Source organism: Oncorhynchus mykiss, chromosome 3 (assembly GCF_057628025.1).
Source record: "Oncorhynchus mykiss isolate SJ-2025 chromosome 3, ASM5762802v1, whole genome shotgun sequence".
Lineage (NCBI taxonomy): Eukaryota > Metazoa > Chordata > Actinopteri > Salmoniformes > Salmonidae > Oncorhynchus > Oncorhynchus mykiss.
In genome coordinates this window covers 34,641,632-34,668,182 of record NC_143024.1, presented here as the reverse complement: position 1 = coordinate 34,668,182, position 26,551 = coordinate 34,641,632, and the positions used below count along the sequence as shown (strand labels likewise).

The 26,551-nt window shown below is 45.0% G+C and overlaps 2 protein-coding genes across 8 annotated transcripts in view; both read right to left on the bottom strand.

The window, feature by feature from the left end:
* LOC110514448 (sterol regulatory element-binding protein cleavage-activating protein) overlaps window positions 1–22,811 on the bottom strand; it is a 31,333-nt gene extending 8,522 nt beyond the window's left edge. For 2 of the 6 annotated variants that reach the window (XM_021593838.3, XM_090229021.1), the window contains exons 1-13: window positions 22,577–22,811; window positions 14,432–14,638; window positions 11,267–11,387; window positions 10,883–11,040; window positions 10,555–10,775; window positions 7,560–7,838; window positions 6,238–6,364; window positions 5,248–5,360; window positions 2,444–2,538; window positions 2,178–2,276; window positions 1,659–1,871; window positions 843–1,222; window positions 539–685 (exon numbers count right to left, since the gene is read on the bottom strand). In XM_021593838.3, the coding sequence (XP_021449513.2) occupies window positions 539–685; window positions 843–1,222; window positions 1,659–1,871; window positions 2,178–2,276; window positions 2,444–2,538; window positions 5,248–5,360; window positions 6,238–6,364; window positions 7,560–7,838; window positions 10,555–10,775; window positions 10,883–11,040; window positions 11,267–11,387; window positions 14,432–14,553 (2,075 nt within the window). In that variant the 5' untranslated portion in view covers window positions 14,554–14,638; window positions 22,577–22,811. Of the gene's footprint in view, window positions 1–538; window positions 686–842; window positions 1,223–1,658; window positions 1,872–2,177; window positions 2,277–2,443; window positions 2,539–5,247; window positions 5,361–6,237; window positions 6,365–7,559; window positions 7,839–10,554; window positions 10,776–10,882; window positions 11,041–11,266; window positions 11,388–14,431; window positions 14,639–15,404; window positions 16,620–22,576 lie in introns of those variants that run through there. The other 4 variants (XM_021593837.3, XM_090229018.1, XM_090229019.1 and 1 more) reach the window with 3 other exon arrangements.
* An 84-nt stretch (window positions 22,812–22,895) lies between these two features.
* elp6 (elongator acetyltransferase complex subunit 6) lies at window positions 22,896–26,222 on the bottom strand. Of its 2 annotated transcripts, none has more exons than XM_021593832.3 (7): window positions 25,716–26,222; window positions 25,548–25,626; window positions 25,262–25,332; window positions 24,993–25,117; window positions 24,465–24,663; window positions 23,700–23,858; window positions 22,896–23,569 (listed from the first exon to the last, which is right to left on the bottom strand). In XM_021593832.3, exons 1-7 carry the CDS (start codon window positions 25,767–25,769, stop codon window positions 23,447–23,449), a joined length of 810 nt encoding a protein of 269 aa, XP_021449507.3. In that variant the 5' UTR covers window positions 25,770–26,222; the 3' UTR covers window positions 22,896–23,446. The 2 variants fall into 2 exon arrangements, with proteins under 2 accessions (XP_021449507.3, XP_090085149.1); XM_090229023.1 differs by having other exon boundaries at window positions 23,677–23,858; window positions 25,716–26,212.
* Between the last annotated feature and the right edge of the window lie 329 nt (window positions 26,223–26,551).

The window sequence follows — 26,551 nt, the reverse complement described above, 5'->3', positions numbered from 1 at the left end:
GAGATAAGAGAAAAAAAACAATTTCCTTTCTTCCTACCTTTTTTGAGATAACCAGACTGTTTGGCCTTGTTTCGTTTGCAAGGTTAGAAAGAGAGGAAGAAGAGAGAGGTGTGGGACTAGCGTTGCAAATCCTGGCTGGATGCTTCCGGATTTCCTGCTTATTCCTTCCTGATTCTGGGAATCCTCCAACCAGGATTTGGGGAAAACCAGGGAATTTATTGAAAGTTTCCAGAATTTTGCAACCCTACTTGGGACAAATGTAGGCCTATACTGTATGAGATGTGGGTTTGGACTGTGTGGATTATCACTGTATCTCTTGGCCTTGAAGCCATAATCGTTCACTATAACATTGATCTTTCACCTGCATGGACTTTGAAGTGGTGTGCACTGTGCATGGGTGTGTGTGTGTGTGTGTGTATTTTAAAAACATGAAGTGCATGGATGGTGGTAGGGGGAATATTGGTCAATCTGTAGTTTGAAGGAGTTGGATATAGAGGTTGGTGTGTGTGTGTGTGTGTGTGAGTATGTCGGTACTGACTTGTAGAGCGTGAGGTCTGCGGGCAGGTCGTTAGTTTTGAGGCTGGGCGGCGGGGGGTGGCGTGTGTCCTGGGGGTGACGTGTCTCGATGGCCTCCCGGGGGCTCAGGTGGAGCGTGATGGGGATGACAGGCAGGATGCTGATGTATCTGTGGGACAGAAAGGTAACAAAATGACATTTCCTAACATTAAACAATGAATTCAACCTAACCCAAAAGCATGGTAAGTAGGGTCAACAGTGACACATACACTATGCGACATAAGCTCACATACACCCAGTAACTCATTCCAACTCCCCTGACCTACCTCTTGGCCAGAGTAATATTATAGTAGCTGAAGAGCGAGGGCCAGTGTCTGAAAGACAGCCTCCTCCAGCCCTCCTCATCCTCCGCCCCCCAGCTGATCTGGGGCACCAGGGGTACTCCTTCCCCGGGGGCCCCGTGGTGGCCCTGGGACTGGTTCTCTGGAAGCGGGGTGGGTTCAGCGGGGGCAGGGAGGACACTGAGGGTGCCGGCGGGGTCCCCTCCTGGTCCAGGGAAGACCGGGGCTACTCCCAGGTGCGGGGGCAGACCCCCGGCCCCGCCATCCCCCAGGGGGCTCTGCTCTGACACCTGGGCTGCCAGGTAGGTACGGAGGCCAGCGGGGTCCGTGTAGGCCAGGATGCCAATCCAGATCACTGTACCCACCTACAACAATACAGGGATAGAGGGACATGTCAACGCATACAGAGGACTACTTCAAGGAAGTACTGGAAATGTTCAGACAGTCATACTGACAGGCGAGACAGATCGTAACGCACGCAGACACGACGGCCCAACAGACTGACTCTCTGTGAAAAGGCCATGAGACAGTCACCCTCAAGGCTTTTTCACACTGCATGTTCTTATCCCAGTGCTAACTCACCCTCCTTTCACACGAGCATTTGTTAACACTGGACTAAGTGAAACTAGGGTCGCAAAATTCCAGAAAATCCAGTTGGAAGATTCCCGGAATCAGACGGGAATAAGCAGGAAATCACGAGTCTTCCAATCCTAATTTCTGAAAAGCCTGTGCATTTTCCAAAATAATCGTGCAACCCTAACTTAAACAATCTTTTCAGGAAGTGCCTCCAGCCAGTCTCACCATGATGAAGCGCTGGGCCAGACGCGTGCGGGCCAGGAAGTAGACCACACGGAGCCTCTTGGGCAGGCGCAGGTTCCTGAAGGCGGGCGTCTGCAGGGTGATGGTGTGGGGCGAGGGCCGTGGGGGAGGAGGCGCCTCCCGAGGGCGCAGGGGGCCCGGTTTGGGAAGGGGCATCCCCGCCTCGGCCGGAAGACGCCGGTTCAGATCGGCCAACTGTGTGTGAGAGGACAGTTTTAGGGAGCGTGGGCATGTGGGAGTGTGCAACACGTATGAGAGAACAAGTATGTGAGTACATGTGTATGAATTAGTGTTAGAGTATGCATGTGTATATGACTGTAACAGGGGAACACGGTGGATAAAGACTGTCTATTTTAAAGAGCACTGTAGACTGAGGAAATGACTCATCTCAAGAGATCTCACCTTCACATGGCAAATGTGTGTGTGTGTCTATAACCTCACTTCCATGCTGTAAATTACTAAGGAAAGCACTGTTGACAGTGTGTGTGTGTGTGTGTTCACCTCCATGCGTCGGATGTCAATGGAAAGAACTGTGGTGAAGAAAAACATCTGAAGGAAGAAGTCAGACACCAGCCCCACCACAGCAAACAGACAGAACTCCTGGAAACACAGAAATAAACAGCAGGCCACTCAAAACATACACAGTAAAAGTGGGTGTGTGCATGTTGTGTGGCAGTATGCTCTACTCTGTCTATGTGAATGAAAGTGTGCGTCAACCTGTGTTCATACGCCAGTGTGTGATAGATGTGTGTGTGTGTGTGTGTTACCTGGATAGCAGGCACCAGGGTGAAATATCCTATGAGGATGATGCACAGCTCTGTGGCCATGTTCTTCATGATAGACCAGCTCTCATTACTAAGACCTGGAGAGGGACAACACAATACCACATTAACAAATGCTTGGATTTCACACACACACACACACACACACACACACACACACGTTTTGTTCTTCTATCCTCTTGGGGACCTAAAATTAATTTCCATTCCAAATCTTATTTTCCCTAACCCCTAACACTTACCATAACTCTAACCTGTAACCCTAGCCCCTAACACTTACCATAACTCTAACCTGTAACCCTAGCCCCTAACACTTACCATAACTCTAACCTGTAACCCTAACCCCTAACACTTACCATAACTCTAACCTGTAACCCTAGCCCCTAACACTTACCATAACTCTAACCTGTAACCCTAGCCCCTAACACTTACCATAACTCTAACCTGTAACCCTAACCCCTAACACTTACCATAACTCTAACCTGTAACCCTAGCCCCTAACCCTTACCATAACTCTAACCTGTAACCCTAGCCCCTAACACTTACCATAACTCTAACCTGTAACCCTAGCCCCTAACACTTACCATAACTCTAACCTGTAACCCCAGCCCCTTACCCCAATTGTTATTATCATACATATATATACAGTGCCTTGCGAAAGTAATCGGCCCCCTTGAACTTTGCGACCTTTTGCCACATTTCAGGCTTCAAACATAAAGATATGAAACTGTATTTTTTTGTGAAGAATCAACAACAAGTGGGACACAATCATGAAGTGGAACGACATTTATTGGATATTTCAAACTTTTTTAACAAATCAAAAACTGAAAAATTGGGCGTGCAAAATTATTCAGCCCCTTTACTTTCAGTGCAGCAAACTCTCTCCAGAAGTTCAGTGAGGATCTCTGAATGATCCAATGTTGACCTAAATGACTAATGATGATAAATACAATCCACCTGTGTGTAATCAAGTCTCCGTATAAATGCACCTGCACTGTGATAGACTCAGAGGTCCGTTAAAAGCGCAGAGAGCATCATGAAGAACAAGGAACACACCAGGCAGGTCCGAGATACTGTTGTGAAGAAGTTTAAAGCCGGATTTGGATACAAAAAGATTTCCCAAGCTTTAAACATCCCAAGGAGCACTGTGCAAGCGATAATATTGAAATGGAAGGAGTATCAGACCACTGCAAATCTACCAAGACCTGGCCGTCCCTCTAAACTTTCAGCTCATACAAGGAGAAGACTGATCAGAGATGCAGCCAAGAGGCCCATGATCACTCTGGATGAACTGCAGAGATCTACAGCTGAGGTGGGAGACTCTGTCAATAGAACAACAATCAGTCGTATATTGCACAAATCTGGCCTTTATGGAAGAGTGGCAAGAAGAAAGCCATTTCTTAAAGATATCCATAAAAAGTGTCGTTTAAAGTTTGCCACAAGCCACCTGGGAGACACACCAAACATGTGGAAGAAGGTGCTCTGGTCAAATGAAACCAAAATTGAACTTTTTGGCAACAATGCAAAACGTTATGTTTGGCGTAAAAGCAACACAGCTGAACACACCATCCCCACTGTCAAACATGGTGGTGGCAGCATCATGGTTTGGGCCTGCTTTTCTTCAGCAGAGACAGGGAAGATGGTTAAAATTGATGGGAAGATGGATGGAGCTTAATACAGGACCATTCTGGAAGAAAACCTGATGGAGTCTGCAAAAGACCTGAGACTGGGACGGAGATTTGTCTTCCAACAAGACAATGATCCAAAACATAAAGCAAAATCTACAATGGAATGGTTCAAAAATAAACATATCCAGGTGTTAGAATGGCCAAGTCAAAGTCCAGACCTGAATCCAATCGAGAATCTGTGGAAAGAACTGAAAACTGCTGTTCACAAATGCTCTCCATCCAACCTCACTGAGCTCGAGCTGTTTTGCAAGGAGGAATGGGAAAAAATGTCAGTCTCTCGATGTGCAAAACTGATAGAGACATACCCCAAGCGACTTACAGCTGTAATCGCAGCAAAAGGTGGCGCTACAAAGTATTAACTTAAGGGGGCTGAATAATTTTGCACGCCCAATTTTTCAGTTTTTGATTTGTTAAAAAAGTTTGAAATATCCAATAAATGTTGTTCCACTTCATGATTGTGTCCCACTTGTTGTTGATTCTTCACAAAAAATACAGTTTTATATCTTTATGTTTGAAGCCTGAAATGTGGCAAAAGGTCGCAAAGTTCAAGGGGGCCGAATACTTTCGCAAGGCACTGTATATACCGATTTTGTCATATCCAACTGGTAGTTACAGTCTTGTCCGTCACTGCAACTCCATACGGTCTCGGGAGAGGCGAAGGTCGAGAGCCATGCGTCCTCCGAAACACAACCCTGCCAATCCGCACTGCTTCTTGACACACTGCTCGCTTAACCCAGAAGCCAGTCGCATCAATATATCGGAGGAAACCGAAGTCAGCGTGCATGCGCCCGGTCCGCAACAAGGAGTCGCTATAGCGCAATGGGACAAGGACATCCCGGCCGGCCAAACCCTCCCCTAACCCGGACGACGCTGGGAAAATTGTGTCCCGGTTGCAGCTGGCTGCGAAACAGCCCAGGATCGAACCCTGGTCTGTAGGATGTAGTACCTTAAACCGCTACACCACTCAGGAGGGATCCTTACCCTAATTCTAACCTTAAAACACCCTTTGTCCTCATGGGGCCATGGGAAAGAGAATTTTCCTTGTTTTACTAATCCTTGTGGGGACTTATGGGGATAGAAGAACCAACCCACACACACTCTTACCCTGAGCGATACGTAGTTTGACCTCCAGGTCAACAGGGGTGGACACCACAGACTTGGTGAGAACCAGGACGTTCTCCAGCCCTATCACCACCACCAGATAGGGGAAGATCTCACTGACAGAGAGAGAGACAACATGATTACAAGGCTGTTGTGAATAATACTTCATCATCTCATTTGAGTAACCAGTGCTCTCAGAGTACTTATTTGTGGATCAGGTGATTGATGCAAGTTTGGATGTTAGGGTGGGAGACAGGTCAGGTTTTTCAATTTGATTGATTTGATTGTTGTCATTATGTTTGTGGTACAAATAAAAAAACAGGTTAAAAATAGGAAATGGGACATTTAGTAGACAAGAGTACAGATGAAGAAAGAGAGAAGGGACGACTGAAGACAGACAAGGTTTGACGGACAGTAAACCAGAGATATGCTATCATGACACGTGAAGATAAGGGTTGGAGGTCAGTACGGAACAAAACTTCACCGCAGAAGATAAAGACTAAACGCACGTGTTATGTGGCCATTGTGTCAATATGCACAACAGTGGGTATGTAGGTCTATGTGCGTGTGGACCCTGGAATCTTGATCAATGAGATTTGGATGGTGTGAGATGGTCATGCCATCCTCTACATTCCAATAAGCTGGGTGTGATTGGCCAGGTACACCACATCAATATCTATCCCCGCCCTCTTAAGAATCCCTCCTCCCCTCTAAGTCCACATCTGTTGCCCCTGGTAACACAGTCCCCTGTCACTCACTGTACATTAACATCTGCAGTCCCACAGTAATCCATACAGCTCAATGAGCAGGAGATGGTCAGGGGATTTTAGTGTGAGAGTGTGTGTGAGTTAGTAAGTGTGTGGGCATGCTTTTGTTGTGTGTGTGTGTGTGTGAGTGTGTGTGTGTGTGTGTGTGTGTGTGTGTGTGTGTGTGTGTGTGTGTGTTTGTGTGTGTGTTTGTGTGTGTGTGTTTGTTTGTGTGTGTGTTTCTTACCCTCCATTGAGTGTGGGCGTCAGGCCGAACAGGGTGCAGAGCCCCACAGACATAAGCAGAGAGCTGAGCACTGTTACCACAGCAGCCAGCGCCAAGCCCCATTTTGACTTCACCATGTCAATCTTACCTGGAGAGAGGAAGAAGTAGAGTTAACATAGACAGAGTTTACACACACCGAGAGGAAAGAGTTAACAAATACAGAGGCTACACACACCGAGAAGAAAGAGTTAACATAGACAGAGGCTACACACACCGAGAGGAAAGAGTTAACATAGACAGAGGCTACACACACCGAGAGGAAAGAGTTAACATAGACAGAGGCTACACACACCGAGAGGAAAGAGTTAACATAGACAGAGGCTACACACACCGAGAGGAAAGAGTTAACATAGACAGAGGCTACACACACCGAGAGGAAAGAGTTAACATAGACAGAGGCTACACACACCGAGAGGAAAGAGTTAACATAGACAGAGGCTACACACACTGAGAGGAAAGAGTTAACATAGACAGAGGCTACACACACTGAGAGGAAAGAGTTAACATAGACAGAGGCTACACACACTGAGAGGAAAGAGTTAACATAGACAGAGGCTACACACACTGAGAGGAAAGAGTTAACATAGACAGAGGCTACACACACTGAGAGGAAAGAGTTAACATAGACAGAGGCTACACACACCGAGAGGAAAGAGTTAACATAGACAGAGGCTACACACACTGAGAGGAAAGAGTTAACATAGACAGAGGCTACACACACTGAGAGGAAAGAGTTAACATAGACAGAGTTTACACACACTACAAAGAAGAATGTCTCTGAGCATGAGAGTTTATGCAGCTCTTAGTTGAAATGTGGTTTGTGTACAGTAGACTGCACGTACGTGTGTGTGTGTGTGTGTGTGTGTGTGTGTGTGTGTCAGCATATTGTTGGTGAGTCTTATCATGGTAGATTCGTATGGTGGTCTAGTGTTCCTGTATAGGGGATTATCCCTGCACTAGACAGGAACAGTCTTGGCTAGGACTCAGTCAAACACACACACTAATCTGGGTCTTGGCTCTGTGGGCTTAACCGGGCACAATATCCCAGAGAAAACGAGGGGCCCCCAAAGCAAGAAAGTCGACTTCAGCATTTAATTTGAAACCAATTTCCCCCCACCGGCCTTAGTAATGGGACACATTACTTCAAGGAAGGAGGGATGGAAAGAAGGATGCATCTTTAACTAATTGAAACTAAGCCAACTCTTTCAGATCAGTGCAGATGAAGTGAACCTCTAGACTATTGAGATGCCCCCGTAGCACCCAGACTCCAGTCAGAGACTTACGTGTGGAGAAGTAGATGTAGGCAAACAGTATGATGTAGGTGGTGACCAGAGGGATGAGCTCGGCCATGCCTATCTCCTCCTTGAAGTGCACGTGCACCATGTGGTCCTCGCGTAGGCTGCAGTTCACCGAGGGGTGTAGCTGGCGGAGACGCGCCCGCAGGCTAGACAGGAACCTGGCGTCGTAGCTGCCCAGGACCATGGTGATGGTGTAGGTGACCACCCTCTTCCTGCTGTACAGACTCACCCCTGTGTGTTTCACCGGGACGCCAAACAGCAGGTCTAACACACACACACACACACACAATTAGCATTGAACAATATCAGCATTACCAGTCTGCCTGACACTAGTTGGGGCCAGTGTATGTGAGCAGTGAGGAGCGTGCCCAATTTGACTGGAGCACGGAGTGAGATTTCCAAAAGGCTGGAGCGTCGGCCATCTTGCCCACTCCAAAAAAAGTAGCGCTCACTTCAGGAGCTCAGGGCATGTCCAGCCCAGCATGCATTTGTAGTCTACTTGTGTGTTGCTATATGCCCATGCTTTAGCTATAGCTATGGAGTTCACTAAATATTTTTATAAAGAAACTGATAAAACACACAGGTGCAAAACAAAGGTGACTGACAAAGATGAGGACCGAAAGCAAGAGAGGGAGTGTGGTGATGTAGAGTCTACAACCACAGAATCATTGTGGAATCTGACACGTTTACCGAAAGCATGATAGTATACTTACTACATGCACATGCTGAAAGAAAGGAACAAGGTTTGTAGATAACTAAAGTGTGTCATTGTAGCAAAGTATTTATAAACAAAAAAAATCTGATCTCTTGAAAGAGATCTATAAAACAGTCCATAAATATTTTGGCCCAATAGGCCTGGTAATGTTACATCCCCACTTTCAAGGAGCTTTCCGTTTTGCTTGGTTTATTTTGCCTAAAAACCTTTAGGCCTACCTATAGAACATTTTTAAAACATCTCAGCTCAGGCTGGCAAGAGTGGCCAAAAGGGTGTTTAGCATCCCCAGTTGCTCTGCAAGCGTGGAGAGGGAATTCTCTGCTGCTGACCTCTCCAGGCACCATCACACGAAGACATAGACGGGCGTGTATTCAAAACATTTATTAAAAGGCACTGTAGACAGAGTAATAAGGCATTTTTTCATTTAATTTGTTTTTAATTATAAGTAAGTCACAGCCTAAGTGTACAATTAACAGACTATAATGATTTAATACAACTAAATGTTATTTAAATGCTGAGCGCTTTATGTCCCTACCAGCCTGGTGTCGCATTCACAAATGCATGTATTTCTTTATAAGCTATAGCCTTGAAATAATTGAAATAATAGCCTAAATAATTCATTTTTGTTCATTCTTAGGCTCCCTGTCTGGCTCCTGACCTATTTAGAGTGTTTATATGCTGTTTAATATGACATGTAGCCTATTTTAAATGATGTTCGCTTCTTACATTCACCTTTACATGTTTATTCAAACACCTTTCATTCAAATCCATATGGTTTGGTTTCAATACTTTAAAAAACAATTGGTACACCATAGTGCCCTCAAAGCTCATCACTAAGCTAAGGACCCTGGGACTAAACACCTCCCTCTGCAACTGGATCCTGGACTTCCTGATGGGCCGCCCCCAGCTGGTAAGGGTAGGTAACAACACATCCACCACGCTGATTCTCAACATGAGGGCCCCTCAGGGATGCGTGCTCAGTCCCCTCCTGTACTCCCATGACTACATGGCCAAGCACGACTCCAACACCACCATTAAGTTTGCCGACGCCAACGATGAGACAGCCTATAGGGAGGAGGTCAGAGACCTGGCCGTGTGGTGCCAGGATAACAACCTCTCCCTCAACGTGATCAAGACAAAGATGATTGTGGACTACAGGAAAAGGAGGGCCGAGCACGTCCCCATTCTCATCGATCGGGCTCTCGTGGAGCAGGTTGAGAGATTCAAGTTCCTTGGTGTCCACATCACAAATGACTATCATTATCCAAACACAACAACACAGTCGTGTTGGCATGGGTCCTCAGATCCTCAAAAAGTTCTACAGCCAACGAGAGCATCCTGACTAGTTGCATCACTGCCTGGTATGGCAACTGCTCGGCCTCCGACCGCAAGGCACTACAGAGGGTAGTGCATACGGCCCAGTACATCACTGGGGCCAAGCTTCCTGCCATCCAGGACCTCTATACCAGGTGGTGTCAGAGGAAGGCCCTAAAAATTGCCAAAGACTCCAGTCACCTTAGTCATAGACTGTTCTCTCAGCTACTGCACCGCAAACGGTACCAGAGTGCCGAGTCTAGGTCCAAAAGGCTTCTTAACAGCTGCTACCCCCAAGTCAAAAGGCTATCCGGACTATTTGCATTGAACCCCCCACCCCCACGCTGCTGTTACTCTCTGTTTATTATCTATGCATAGTTACTTTACCTCTACCTACATGTAAATATTACCCATATTACCTCGACTAACCTGTGCCCCTGCACATTGACTCTGTACCGGTACTCCTTGTATATAGGCCGTCAATGTAAATAACAATATGTTCTTAATTAACTGACTTGCCTAGTTAAATAAAAGTTAAATATAGCCTCGCTACTGTCATTTTATTGTTGCTCTTCAATCATTTGTTATTTTTCACTAGCAAATACTTTAACACTTATTTTTCTTAACTGCATTGTTGGTTAAGGGCTTGTAAGTAAGCATTTCACTGTAAGGTCACCTGTTGTATTCGGCGCATGTGACAAATACAATTTGATTTGTAGGTCCAGGTAGTCACAAAAATAGATGGGTGTTGGTTAAATTGTGATTTTAATAAATGGAGCGAATTTGGAGCGGGTTTTTAGAGGAAAGGACATGGAGTGCAAGCACCGCTCCATTAGTGATGAGCGGCTCTGCTCACACGCTCCGGTTGGGGCTCAATGAGCACTAGCTCATACTTCCTTTGCTCTGCCCTCCATTTACCTCACCCCTTCCCTCCCTTCCTCCCCTCTCTACCTCTCAGTGTGGCGGAGGTGTGCAGTCCTTTGGGTTCGTGCTGGTGGACGGTCTTCAGCAGGTCGGGGTCAGAGTCAAACAACTCCCGCTGGTTCTGCCAGTAGTTGCCGGGGGAGACCAGCAGACAACCGTGCTCCGGCAGCACTCTCTGCATACGCCGTAACCCCGGCAACAGGTCCGTCACCTGCAGGCAGAGCGCCTCCAAGCTCCTGATCCCAGAACTGCAAAAAGATGAGAGGTAAGTCCGGTCAAGTCAAGGCGCATTTTAAGATAGAGCAAGCTAAAGGTGGGGGAGAGACATTGGATGTGCGTGTGTAGTTTCCCATACCCGTCGTCGTGTACATGGTTGCGGATCTCCTCCAGCAGGCTAAATACGCGGCCCAGTGGGGAGCGGAACACGTCCACAGGGACCAGCGTACTGTCCCAGGGAGACACAGCTGCCTTCACCAGGACCGGCTGGATGTAGGCCACCGGAGGACCCCGATACTGGAGGAACAGAGCAATAGAGGGTTTTGAAAAACATGTCAGAGAAGCGAATGAGTTAGTTATTTTACAGTCCCTTTTTCAGTTGGTATTTCAAAGAATTCAATGCAAATGGTACTTGGTGGTGTTAGTTTAATTTTGAAAGATTATGATGTTACAAATGTACCATGTCAACAGTCGAGCCATGTAGGTACTGTAAGTGGGGTAATCTTTTAACCATGAGTCTTACCCAGTCAGGCTGCTCGCCGAGGTCTCCCTGGGGCTCATGGGAAGGAACGGTGTAATCTCGGACCCGTGTGGTGAATTCCACCGGCCCGGTTCCCGGCAGAGGCAGCCGCAGCAGGGGGTAACTGAGAGAGGGGGGAGAGAGCGTCGACATGGGAGAACATGGGATTGGAGAATAAGTGACAGTTGGGTCTGAATATTAGTTACAGGCCTGAGTATTGCGAAATCTTATCACAGCACTAAAATATACACCCTCTACCAAAATGATCATTGCCGTACAGTTAAATATATGTACACTGAACAAAAACATAAAACTGCAATATGGAACAATTTCAAAGATTGTACTGAGTTACAGTTCATATAAGGAAATCAGTCAATTGAAATAAATTCAGGCCCTAATCTATGGATTTCACATGACTGGGAATACATATATGCATCAGTTGGTCACAGATACCTTAAAAGAAATGGTAGGGGCGTGGATCAGAAAACCAGTCAGTATCTGGTGTGACCATTATTTGCCTCATGTAGCACGACATCTTAGCATAGAGTTGATCAGGCTATTGCGAAGTTGCTGGATATTGGCGGGAACTGGTACAAGCTCCCGTACACATCGTTCCAGAGCATCCCAAACATGCTCTATGGGTGACATGTCTGGAGAGTATGCAGGCCATGGAAGAACTGGGACATTTTCAGCTTCTAGGAATTGTGTACAGATCCTTGCGACATGGGGCTGTGCATTATCATACTGAAACATGAGGTGATTGCAGCGGATGAATGGCACGACAATGGGCCTCAGGATCTCTGTGCTTTGAAATCGCCATCGATAAAATGCGATTGTGTTCATTGTCCGCAGCTTATGCCTGCCTATACCATAACCCCACTGCCACCATGTTCACAATAGCAAACCGCTCGCAAACACGACGCCATCTGCTGGTACAGTTGAAACCAGGATTCATCCGTGAAGACCACACACTTCTCCAGGATGCCAGTGGATATCTAATGTGAGCATTTGCCAACTGAAGTTGGTTAAACCGCTGAAGTTGTCTAAACTGCAGTCAGGTCAAGACCCTGGTGAGGATGACGAGCACGCATATGAGCTTCCCTGAGACGGTTTCTGACAGTTTGTGCAGAAATTCTTTGGTTCTGCAAACCCACAGTTTCATCAGCTGTCTGGATGGCTGGTCTCAGACGATCCCACATGTGAAGAAGCAGAATGTGGGCCAATTGCACACTCCCTCGAAACTTAATACATCTGTGGTATTGTGTTGTGTGAAAAAACTGCACATTTTAGAGTGGCTTTTTATTGTCCCCAGCACAAGGTGCACCTGTGTAATGAGCATGCTGTCTAATTAGCTTATTGATATGCCACACCTGTTAGGTGGATGGATTATCTTGGCAAAGGTGAAATGCTCACTAACAGGGATGGAAACAAATTTGTGCACATAATTTCTGCAATCTTTTATTTTAGCCCATGAAACCAACACTTTACATGTTGCATTTATATTGTTGTTCAGTATAATAACACATGTATGTGTATATAAGCATCCCTGAGTGTGAGAATGTCTGTAAGAGAGAAAAAAGAAGAAGCCACTGCTGGTGTGTTTTTAAAATATGAGTCTAACTAATGCCCACTAATTCCACCCTAATGCATGAGTAGGTAACTACAACCTTTCATCCCAGTTTGTCATCATCTTCACTCAAGGCCCACTTTCTAGGGCCCGTTTGCCCTGCAAACAAACTCATTTTAAATGTGAAAACACACACACACACACACACACAAAGAAAACCAACAAGCCCATTACGTTCAAGGGCACCTCCAAAATTCAGCCAGAGTGACAGTGCTGCATTTGTCTGTCTCTGTCAGGCCATTGGGTACACTTTACCACGACAGGAAATGATGATGACAGCCTGGCAATACTGTAGCAAAGGGATGAAGGTAGGTACACATTTGGATGATGCCAACCATAGCCAGTTAAAATCTCTGTGCCACCTAGTTCTAGAAATATCCGGACCTTGTGAGTGGAAATCTACAATTGTGTTCTTTTATTACCCCACTGAGAAGGGTATAGGCCTAGCTCTATTGCTGAGAAGTTGTAGCCCACCTCCAAAGATGAGCAAAAGCATTTCAAACCTCCTGAAGTTTCCAACAGGTCATTGGGAAATTGATTTTCATGGGAGGACTGAACACACTGAAACGTTTCTGGGTGTTCTACACACTAAACACTGACTCAGTATCCTGACCTGCAACACATCAATATGTGCAGCTTGCATAGTTCCAAAGTATAGTACAATAAATATAATCTTATTGGTCACAAACATATTTAGCAGATGTTTTTGCGGGTGTAGCAAAATGCTTGTGTTTTTTTAATAGTGACGTGACTGACAGTGTTGCTCAGTAAGTGCTTTAACACTCTTTCATCCTGGTTCTTTGGCAGCCTGTTAGGCCCGGGGCCACGGGATACAGATTTTTTTTTTGAGGACACTACACCCTCTCTCCCTCTCGCTCTCCCTCCCTCTCTAAGGTCACTGTACTGCCACAAAGGGCTTTTGTTTTGCAGCAGGAGCCCCCACCTCCTGGGAGGCAGATGGAGGGCCAGGAACACACAGATAGGCCTATTCTCCAGGGGTCACTTTCTCACAGCCCTCTGCTGTGTCTCTCTTTTTAACTCTGATCCCACCCCCTTAATTCCCTGCACTCAGTGCAGCCGTCAGCCAGCCGTGCTTTTGGCACTGCACTGCTGCCTCCACGGTTCCATGCTGTACCATATTCGTTCCATCCTGTCCTGACTTCTCATCTGTGACAGGGTTGACCTCTAATGTGGAACTCTGAGGTGGAAAAGTGTGTGTTCTGTTCCCGAGTGCTGATTTATGTGTATGGCTACGGCCGTTTCATTTAGTTGACTGGGTTTTGCAGGGTCTGCTCTTTTTTCTCCCAGCTCTGTTGTTTACTTTCATCCATCCACTTCTCTTCTCCTGACCTACCATCTCACCTCTGCCCATGTTGATAAAAAAATTGATTCAATCCTTTCACAACTTGCCTTAAAGCAAAAATGAACGTGTTCAGAGAAAGCAGTACAAGAACTCACATCATCTCTTGATGATGCCCATCCCCAGAAAGCCCATCCCCAGAACATCCCTCCCCATACACACATCCCTTCCTCAGACGTACCAGCAGGCGAGGATACTGGCGGAGGTGAAGAGGATGATGGGCACCGGATAGGATGCGCACAGCAGCCCGTGGCGGTAGAACGCCGCCGAGATCTTCTCCCGCAGCCGCTCTCTCACCGTCATCCTGGGGGGCGGGGTCAGCTGCCGGCCATCGGGGGGCGCCGTGCGCGGGTGGGCGAGGACCGAGCGCCGCGGGGCATCCAGGGACCTAGGGAACCACAGAGACAAGAGGTGTGGGTTAAAACAAACTCAGAGGATACCTGGGTTGGGGTTCAAATTGAATGCAGTCAATTCAGGAATTGATTTGAATTTAAAATTAATGAATGGAAAAGCTTTGAATTAAAGCAATGAACATAGGTATTTTTTTCTATTATTGAATTGGAATTCCATTTTACTTTCTCAATTTGAATTGGCCGCAACCCTGGAGGATACTCATCACATAATCAGCTGCTGCTGAACGTAGCCCGTGTTCATGTTGCTTTGGATGGGTCTGCCTTATTACCAATTTATTACACAAAACACCTCAAACCCCTGTATGGCCACACACTGCAGAAACCAAAGAGAAGCCCTTTAACTCCCTGTCCCATCAGAAACACCATAGATATTGGAAAAAGTGCATTTCTGTCCCAGTACCTGTTCAGAGGGAAGCTTGGCTGCCTCTCATGCCTGTTTGGCCTTTGTCCCCCAAAAGCACCAGATTTTAAAAGGTTTCACGGAGATCCTTGGCTTTAAATAACAGAGTCCTATTTCAGGCACCACAGCCAAAGTGTGATTGACTGGCTCAGCTCTACCCCCTGAGAACTCTGGAAACATTCCTGGGGGAATTTAGCCTACCTCTGGAGCGGCTTGATCTTCCACTATAAATACTCTATATACAGTAAACACAGCAGGCAGCACAACACACATACCAACACAATGGGTAGAGAGAAACCGAGGGTTGAATTTAATCAGAGACCTCGAGTGCCTTGACTCACCCCATTTCTACTTTGCTCTACATATTGACCTGATATCTAGCTTGTAGGTCCCATCATGCCCTGTGCGTCCATCTCCTCGGTCCTTCCCTGGTGTTGTGGTGCAGGAAAGCGAGGCCTGAGTTGGCAGGTGCTCAACATCATCTCCGTCAGTGAGTTAATCCGGGATAGGAAACGCCACGACGACGCTCGCAGGTCTACGCCCCCACCCTCTCTACCTCTTTTCCCCTAGTCTCTCCATCCTGCAGCTACACGGGTGAGGGAGACTTAACAGGTAACAATCTGTACACACATCAGGCAGGCAGTCAACGCAGTCTGCACATGATAGTGAGTCAGTGCATACCTCAGACTATGAGGCATTTTAAGACAAAAAAAACGACTGGACCCAGCCAGCAATACCACAGAGACTTTATGATGCCAAGTCTTGAGACATGTGCCACTGTGGATTCCAGTAGCCCAGCTCAGGGAGGGGGCAGCAGTTCACCTTCAGTAGGCCTACCTGCTTAACCACTCATACAGCAAACAATACAGCTTCTGACAAAACAGAGCATGTCATTATGTTCCAAAAGCACATGTGAGAGAACATCAGGGACAAAAATGCCTCTCGAAACCATAAACCTCTTCTTTACATAGTAGCCTGTGTGGACTGTAGACATGTTTTTCTAGTTGCAAGTTCCCAGGAAATGAAAATAAGATGAATAGAAGTGAAATGGTGCGTACTGGTAGACTACATTTTCCAACAAATGTGCAGACACACTTCTCTCAGAAACATGTTTGCTAGCTCATGGAGGAATTGGTAACAGAGTTACACAAGACTAGGCTTAAGATTTAAGATTTAAGATTTCATCATATGCTGCTCGGAAAAAGAGTGTGCCTGAAGTAAACCAAATAAATGCTTACCTCCTAACGATGCTTCCTAAAATCCCCAGTTTGAAGGCATCACTGGATCCTATACAGTCCATTGCCATGATCCACACCTGTGTAAGGGGTCTTAAAACCCAACATAAAAAAGCTAAGACTCCTGGCAAGTAGCACCATAAATGCAGAGACTTTAGGCTGCATTGAGAAGCAGCAAGATGGTATTTCAGCTCACTTCTCCCATAGTGAACCGAGTACTTGCTCCTCAACTCTAATGCCCCATAACTGTACAGACCATTATTGAGTCAATGTCAGCTGGGACTAATGCCTGCAGGCTTTATTGCGACACAACTCATTTACAGCCACCAATTTACAAACACACAGGGAGCAAACTGGCCCAGTCAATCAGTAACCACTATTATATCATTGAAAATGGCAAAAACCCGGTCCAAAAACTACAATGAAAACGTTGAGCGACCCGTCATAAAGGCTTTAGTGATGAGACACAATGAATATTTAAATGGAAAATCAGTGGGCCTACGTAGTGTATTGCGCAAAAAAACAAAACTCCTTAACATTCACATACTGAGTTGAATAAAATATCTGCTTTTTTTTAAAGAAAACTGTATACAATGGGAATGTGTGGATCTGTGTGTTATAAACATGCATGAAACATACAGTAGGTGAATGAATGGGAGAAGTGTGTCTGAAAATGTGAAAGTGTACAAAATGTCAATAAGTCGATATTTGACTTTTTTTTGTCCAGCAGGTCATTTTATAAGCAACATTTATTTTTTGCAAAAACTCCAGAATGTTATGAAGAGTGATCAGATTAATTGCAAAGTCCGTCTTTGCCATGCAAATTAACTGAGTCCCCAAAAAACATTTCCACTGCATTTCAGCCCTGCCACAAAAGGACCAGCTGACATCATGTCAGTGATTCTGTTATTAACACAGGTGTGAGTGTTGACGAGGACAAGGCTGGAGATCACTCTGTCATGCTGATTGAGTTTGAATAACAGACTGGAAGCTTCAAAAGAAGGGTGGTGCTTGGAATCATTGTTCTTCCTCTGTCAACCATGGTTACCTGCAAGGCAACACGTGCAGTCATCATTGCTTTGCACAAAAAGGGCTTCACAGGCAAGGATATTGCTGCAGTTAGATTGCACCTAAATCAATCATTTATCGGATCATCAAAAACTTCAAGGAAAACGGTTCAATTGTTGTGAAGAAGGCTTCAGGGCGCCCAAGAAAGTCCAGCAAGCACCAGGACCGTCTCCCAAAGTTTATTCAGCTGCTGGATCGGGGCACCACCAGTACAGAGCTTGCTCAGGAATGGCAGCAGGCAGGTGTGAGTGCATCTGCACGCACAGTGAGGCGAAGACTTTTGGAGGATGGCCTGGTGTCAAGAAGGGCAGCAAAGAAGCAACTTCTCTCCAGGAAAAACATCAGGGACAGACTGATATTCTGCAAAAGGTACAGGGATTGGACTGCTGAGGACTGGGGTAAAGTAATTTTCTCTGATGAATCCCCTTTGCGATTGTTTGGGGCATCCGGAAAAAAGCTTGTCCGGAGAAGAAGAGGTGAGCGCTACCATCAGTCCTGTGTCATGCCAACAGTGAAGCATCCTGAGACCATTCATGTGTGGGGTTGCTTCTCAGCCAAGGGAGTGGGCTCACTCACAATTTTGCCTAAGAACACAGCCATGAATAAAGAATGGTACCAACACATCCTCCGAGAGCAACTTCTCCCAACCATCCAGGAACAGTTTGGTGACGAACAATACCTTTTCCAGCATGATGAAGCACCTTGCCATAAGGCAAAAGTGATAACTAAGTGGCTCGGGTAACAAAACATCAATATTTTGGGTCCATGGCCAGGAACCTCCCTAGACCTTAATCCCATTGAGAACTTGTGGTCAATCCTCAAGAGGCGGGTGGACAAACAAAAACCCACAAATTCTGACAAACTCCACGCATTGATTATGCAAGAATGGGCTGCCATCCGTCAGGATGTGGCCCAAAAGTTAATTGACAGTATGCCAGGGCGGATTGCAGAGGTTTTGAAAAAGAAGGGTCAACATTGCAAATATTGACTCTTTGCATCAACTTCATGTAATTGTCAATAAAAGCCTTATGAAATGCTTGTAATGATACTTCAGTATTCCATAGTAATATCTGACAAAAATATCTAAAGACACCGGAGCAGCAAACTTTGTGAAAATTCATATTTGTGTCATTCTCAAAACTTTTGGCCACGACTGTAAATAAAATCACTAACAGCAAAGCACCCCTACACCATCACACCTCCATGCTTCACAGTTGGAACCAGACATGTGGAGATCATCCATTCACCTACTCTATCTCACAAAGACACGGCGGTTGGAACCAAACATCTCAAATTTGGACTCATCAGACCAAAGGACAGATTTCCACCGGTATAATGTCCATTGCTCGTGCAAGTCTCTTCTTATTATTGGTGTCCTTTAGTAGTGGTTTCTTTGCAGCAATTCGACCATGAAGGCCTGATTCACGCAGTCTCCTCTGAACAGTTGATGTTGAGATGTGTCTGTTGCTTGAACTTTGAAGCATATATTTGGGCTGCAATTTCTGAGGCTGGTTACTCAACTGAACTTATCCTTTGCAGCAATGATAACTCTGGGTCTTCCTTTCCTGAAACAGAGCCAGTTTCATCATAGAACTTGATTGTTTTTGCAACTGCACTTTTCCAGATAGACTGACCTTCATGTCTTAAAGTAATGATGGCCTGTCATTTCCCTTTGCTTATTTGAGTTGTTCTTGCCACAAGATGGACTTGGTATTTTACCATATAGGGCTATCTTCAGTATACCATACCTTGTCACAAGACAACAGATTGGCTCAAACACATTAAGAAGTTCAGAAATTCCACAATTTAACAAGGCACACCTGTTAATTGAAATGCATTCCAGGTGATTACCTCATGAAGCTGGTTGAGAGAATACCAAGAGTATGCAAAGCTGTCAAAGGCAAAGGGTGGCTACTTTGAAGAATCTCAAATATAAAATATATTTTGATTTGTTTAACACTTCTTTGGTTACTACATGATTACATGTGTTTTTTCCTAGTTTGGATGTCTTCACTATTATTATACAATGTAGAAAATAGTAAGAATTAAGAAAAACCCTTGAATGAGTAGGTGTGTCCAAACTTTGCCTAATACTGTGTATGTATGCATATATATATATATATATATACACATACATACACACACACACACACACACACACACACACACACACACACACACACAAAAAAATATAAAATGCAACATACAACAAATTCAACAATTTTACCAAGTTATAGTTCATATAAAGAAAACAGTTCATTTAAATAAAATGATTAGACCCTAATCTATGAATTTCACAACTGGGAATACGGATATGCATCTGTTGGTCACAGAAACACTACATGACCAAAGTATGTGGGCACCTGCTCGTCAAACATCTCATCCAAAATCAAGGGCATTAATATGGAGTTGGTCCCCCCTTTGCTGCTATAACAGCCTCCACTCTTCTGGGAAGGCTTTCCATTAGATGTTGGAACATTGCTGTGTGGACTTGCTTCCATTCAGCCACAGGAGCATTAGTGAGGTTGGGCACTGATGTTGGGCAATTAGGTCTGGCTCAGAGTCTGCGTTCCAATTCATCCAAAATGTGTTTGATGGGGTTGAGGTCAGGGCTCTGTGCAGGCCAGTCAAGTTCCTCCACACCAATCTCTACAAACTATTTATGTATGGACCTCGCTTTGTGCCCAGGGGCATTGTGATGCTGAAACAGGAAAGGGCCTTCCCCAAGCTGTTGCCACAAAGTTGGAAGCACAGAATCATTTAGAACATCATTGTATGCTGTAGGGTTAATATTTCCCTTTACTGGAACTAAGGAGCCTAGCCCAAACCATGAAAAACAGCTCCAGACCATTATTCCTCCTTCACCAAACAGTTGTGGCTGAATTAGCAAAATCCACTAATTTAAAGGGGTGTCCACATACTTTTGTATATATAGTGTACCCTTAAAAAAAAGGTAGTAGGGTGTGGATCAGAAAACTGGTCAGTATCTGGTGTGACCACCATTTGCCTCATGCAGCAAGACATCTCTGTCGCATAGAGTTGATCAGGCTATTGATTGTGGAATGTTGTCCCACTCCTCTTCAATGGCTGTGTGAAGTTGCTGGATATTGGTAGGAACTGGAACAAGCGGTCGTACACCTTGATCTAGAGCATCCCAAACATGCTCAACAGGTGACATGTCTGGTAAGTATGCAGGTCATAGAAGAACTGGGACATTTTCAGCTTCCAGGAATTGATGACAGATCCTTGCGACAGGGGGCAGGAGGTATATTATTATGCTGAAACATGAGGTGATGGCAGTGGATGAATGGCACGACAATTGGCCTCAGGATCGTCACAGGATCTCTGTGCATTCAAATCGCCATCGATAAAATGTAATTGTATTTGTTGTCCGTAACTTGCCTGCCCATACCATAACCCCATCGCCACCATGGGGCACTCTGTTCACAATGTTAACGTCAGCAAACTGCTCGCCCACACGACGCCATCTGCGGTTGAAGCCGGTTGGACATACTCACAAATTCTCTAAAACAGAACTTATTGTGCTTACGGCAGAGAAATTCAAATAAAATGTTCTGGCAACAGCTCTGATGGACATTCCTGCAGTCAGGATGCCAATTAAACACTCCCTCAACTTAAGACATCTTTGGCATTGTATGGTGTGACAAAACTTGCACATTTTAGAGTGGCCTTTTGTCCCCAGCACAATGTGCACCTGTGTAATGATCATGCTGTTTAATCATCTTATTGATATGCCACACCAGTCAGGTGGGTGGATTATTTTAGCAAAGAAAAACATGCTCACTAACAGGAATGTAAACAAATGTGTGCACAAAGTTGGAGAGAAATATGTTTTTCTTACACAATACTCCATAATGTCAAAGTGGAATTGTGTTTTTTGACATTTTTATAAATGTTTTTTTTTTTTTTTTTTTTTAAATGCTGAAATGTCTTGAGTCAATAAGTACTCAAACACTGTTATGGCAAGCCTAAATAAGTTCAGGAATACAAATGTGCTTAACAAGTTCGCACCTCAACAGTATGTTTTAGGCCATTTGCGATGCAGCCAGAGGTGACAGAGTACACAAGTTTGGGCCAGGCCTACAAAACAGACCGTTTTCAAATGTCAAAGCAATTTTAGTGACAAAGGTCCAAATACACAGTTACCAATCAAATTGCATTTGGTCAACGTTAACCAACTGGTGTGGCGCAGCTTTGTAACAATATAAATTCCCCAGACAGAAAAAAAATTAACATTTTAATTTCACAATTTGGTACCAATTACAGTTAGTACTACTGCTAAAACATAATTCAGAAACACTGTCACCCTCGTCTGTGAACACAGTAGGTGAGGGTGGTGATGCAACACAATAAATAATCCCTGCACGTGATCTCATTCAAATCAATTGTGTGAAAGTTTTCCCAATGCTTAGATTAATGGTAATTAATTCGATGGGTGAATAATTGGTGTTAGTTTTCTTCCATGAGAACAAACTTTACAGGCCTCCCGAGGGCGCGCTGTCAAACGAGTCACCAGTAGCGTTAGCTTTAACAGGTGCTACTTAGCTTGTTAACGTTAGCGAATGCAGGGCAACTTAATTTGAATGCCACTACCTAGCCAATATTTACTTCCTTCGTATTACCATGTACAACTGAATTGCCAAAAACAATGGTAATCCACAATTCTGCAATATGGAACGTTGTAAAATCAGCTTCAACGCTTGAATCAAGCGTTACGTCGTTAGCTAGCTTCTGTTAGCAGATATGGTAAATCCTTAACACTTTGCTGAATGATGCCAACCAACACCAGCAACGTATCCATGACAGCAAGGCAGGGTTGTTGACCTTACGCTGATAGTATGGCAGGCAGCTAGCAATTAGATAATCACATTAGCTAGCGATTTGCCGAGTAATGCCAGTGACATCGTCTGTTTATAGCTATTAGTTAAGCGAACTTCGCTGGCTATAACGTTAGCTACCAAAAAACACCTAATCGCGAGTCCCGCGTTCATCCCCCCGCCAAACACAGTTAAGTTCTACCCTAGATCGAAAAAAATATATATTCAATCTAGGTTCTACCCGTCTAACCTCGTTAGCTAGTTTAAATATTATTATGGGCCGCTTTGCTGGCTAATCGAGTCAATTAGCTACCGAAGTTAACACACACCAAAGTTAACTAGCTACTAACTACTACGTTACACTTGACTTGCCTGGCTGAATAACTTTCTCGTGTCTTCGTCGAGTGCTGGTCCTGCTATCCAGGAGCTATTCGTGTACGGTCTTAACCTCCTTATTATAGTAACTTAACTGGAAAAAAACTGACTGCATCAACAGAACCATGTCACCACTGTGTATTTTCATCAGCAGCGTGAATTGTCGACCTCTCACCCTTTACTTCACCCAAGACAGGAAAGCATGAGGATATAGCGACACGCGCTGGATATTATTGAAAACGTGTTTTACCACTGTAAACCACACAGTATTTTACTTTCATGACCAACAACGCACAAAAAAACTCTTACACTGGTCTTAAATGTGCCGTTTATTGTTTTGTATAACACAAGTGCAACCTAGTCAGGTCAGTTCACATGTGGCTTGAGAAATTACCTATTCACCCAGGCTTCCTATGTCAGCTTTGCAATGCATGTGCTGGGTTGGTTTTAAAGCGGAAATCCAATGTTCAATTCAATACCACATCTCCAGTTCAAAACTGATCCCGACCTGTTTCATGATCATTACCATCTTTGTAGCTGTGCCATTACATATATGACAGCATAGGCAGCTCCATTAAGGCATCTCCATTTTGAAGTAGTCCATTTTCTTCTTCACAATTGACTGATCCCTTCTGATGACCCAGTTGGACATGATTCCAACAGTCACCAGGAGGGATCAGCCAATGAAGTTGGAAGTTCCATGAGGTTGACTACTTTAAAATGGCGGAGGTACAATAGCTGCCCATGCTAATATAGCCTTTTGGTCTCTATCATTCTCTATGGTTGAGCCCAGAGAGCCATGTGACTGAGAGGTGAGGGAATGGGGATCAACACTGGGAAGGGAGGCAGAAGGGATCCATTGAGGGCTCAAAGGACTGCACTGGACATCCCCCTGGCGAAAAAGGAAGCCCCCTTGTCATGGACCTTGTACTGGAAGAGTTTCTTCTGGGCCTGCTGCCTGTCACATTGTCCTCGCCAGCACACTTCCACCTGAAACACACACACACACAGTACGGTTCAGCTTAATGCGTTTAACAGTTTTCTACTGCATATAACATGCAATCTCTTTCGCTCTTTTTTTCCACTCTCACACACACACAAATCATGTAATCCATCTGACTTGTCCGTGGATGTCCCTGCAGTAGCCGGTGGGAAGACCCTGTACTTGGAGTGTGAGGCTGCACTGGTGTATAAGGCCCCTCAGGAGCCGCTCTGAGCCTTCATCATCACTCTCCTCTTCTTCTTCTGCCTCACATCGCACCAACATCACCATGCTGCCCTGCAGATCAATAGGGAAAGGGATAGTAGATAGAGGAATGTGTGTGATTGTTGTGTGTGATTATTTTAACAGTCAGACAATGGAGAGACAGCGAGCTTGTGATAGCGTGCACCTCCCATGTCACACCGCTCATCCGAACACTCCACTAGCTTCCAGCCGAAGCTCGCATCCACTACAAAATGATTGTACTTGCCTACGGAGCAGCAAGAAGAACTGCCCATCTCTACTTTCAGGCTATGCTCAAACCCTACACCCCAACCCGAGCACTCCGTTCTGCCTCCTCTGGTCTCTTGGCCCTCTCACCCCTATGGGAGAGCAACTCCCACTCAGCCCAGTCCAAGCTCTTCTCTGTCCTGGTACCCCAATGGTGGAACCAGCTTCCCCCTAGAGCTAGGACAGCAGAGACCCTTCCCATCTTCTGAAAACATCTAAAACCCTACCTCTTCAAAGAGTATCTTAAATCATCCCACAGCCCCCCACCCTTTCTACTTTGAGGAAAATGTACTTACTCTTAAGATAAATGCACTAACTATGTTGCTCTGGATAAGAGCGTCCGCTAAATGACTCAAATGTAAATGTAAAATGTGATATACTGTATTATCTGACCTGCAGCTCGGAGCAGACAGTGGCTCTGCAGTAATGACTGAAGTCCAGCGCCGCCCCAACACTGACCCCCAGACTCAGGACCACACTGAGGTCATCCACCAGGAGCACAGGGGGACCCCACTCCTCAGCTCCACCCACTGCCCCCCTTACATTGTCTCGCACAAAGTCATATAGACCCCGCAGGCCGGAACTGGGATCTCTGTGGAGAGGTGGAAGGGAACAGAGAGACAGGGAGAAAGATTGAGGGGGCGAAGGATGAGAGACAAAGAAAGAAAGGGGACATAGAGGGGGAGATAAATGAAGCAGGAAGAGATTTTCAGATTCATACTATCATTACCTGCTTCGATTACATCACAAAAAAAGGTGTATGAGTGTGTCAAACAATACATATTGGATTACCAGAACTAGATAAAGTCTATGATATTGTAGGACCAAACAGCACTTTCAATGGAACTTCTGCACTGAATGAACATGCTTTTTAGTCCAGGAGTAGGCTTAATCGAAGTCAACACTACAGACAGGTGGTACCTGAGGAAGTCCATTGTCCGGGTTCCTTTGCTGGCCTCCCCCTGAAGCAGTACCCCCAAGGATTCCTTTAGTCCCTCTAGGAACACCAGCTGCCCTTTCTCCCTTGCCTGGGTCAAACTCACACCCTGATTAACATGGAACATAATGAAAGAACCCATACACAATGTAGTTAATACATCTCCACCAAGCAACAGCAAATCATACACAACTGTAAAGACACATTTACTTGCACAGTATGTATAAGAGGGTCTGGGGAAAAGTTTACTCACCAACCGTTGACTGATTGCACTGTAGTGACTGAAGGACTGCACAAGACCCAGGAAACACACCTTACAGCCCGCTGTAAATCACACAAAAAAATTCTGAGCACGTCTGGCCTCAACAGATTTTATTTTTGACCACTTATGAGAGTGCATCATAGCACACAACTTGGCCCCATTTGTTCCCTCTATTATTGTCTTTTCACCTAACACTACAGTCAACATCAATAGAGGGCATGGTGTTACAGACAAGTATCAGTCAACTAGACATCAGTCCACTCACATAAATCCTCACCTCGTAAATAAAAGGAGAGGAAATGGTGAATGAGGAAGGACGCGTCTGTATGTTTGTCAGACACTAAAATAAACTCTCCCTGTAAAAAAAACACACATAAATAAACAAAGGTTAGGATTAGGCATAGGGGTTTAAATTGGTTACGGTTAGAGGTGAGGTTAGGGTTACCGGCTTGAAGCTGTCAGGACTAGTATTGAGAATACTGTTGAGCTCTGCAAACATCTTGCGAAGGAGTGAAGATTTATCTCATACGAATCTTTGGGATGTCTTCTGGTGAGTTGCTAGTTAGCTAGATAATACTTTATTAATAGCTAGCTAGATATCTTAACCAATGTCTTTACATAAGAAAGCTTAACACTACCAGGAAAGTACATTTAGCTAGCTACAGTAGTAGTGCAGACTGTCGAGGGAGGCTATGAAGTTGGCTAGATTGTTGACACGATTTTTTTTTGCGTTATCCAGGACAAATCACAACAACTCAAAGTACATTTTCATCAATAATAACTACATTAATTGAATATGTTCAAAACAATTCCCTATTCATAGCTACTTCTTTTTCCGAATGTTTGTTGTGAAAAAGTAGCATGATACACGACCGTAGTTTGTCCCTCTCTTCGTGCAGTAGAATCTGAGTATGTGAAAAGCTTTTCGACTTCTTCTTCGATGAAGTTTAACGGCGGTTGGCATCCAATAATTGTTGCATTACCGCCACCTACTAGACTGGAGTACAACTCCCTTATACTTTGCTTGAAACAAATAAACAAATACCCTACCTTCTAAAAGTACATTCCGCCCAAAAATCTCCCTACTCCACTATTTAAATATATTTAGTTCTACCTCAGGCCAACAACCTGAAAGGATGGGACACCACCACTTAACACACCCTGTAACTCTTCTGATGTCAAGTCTCGCACACCCAAATACCTCACCGCAGCTGCCACCACAACTTACATTTTCTGTGATTTACTTTCCATACATGCAATACAGTTGATAACCATTGCTGT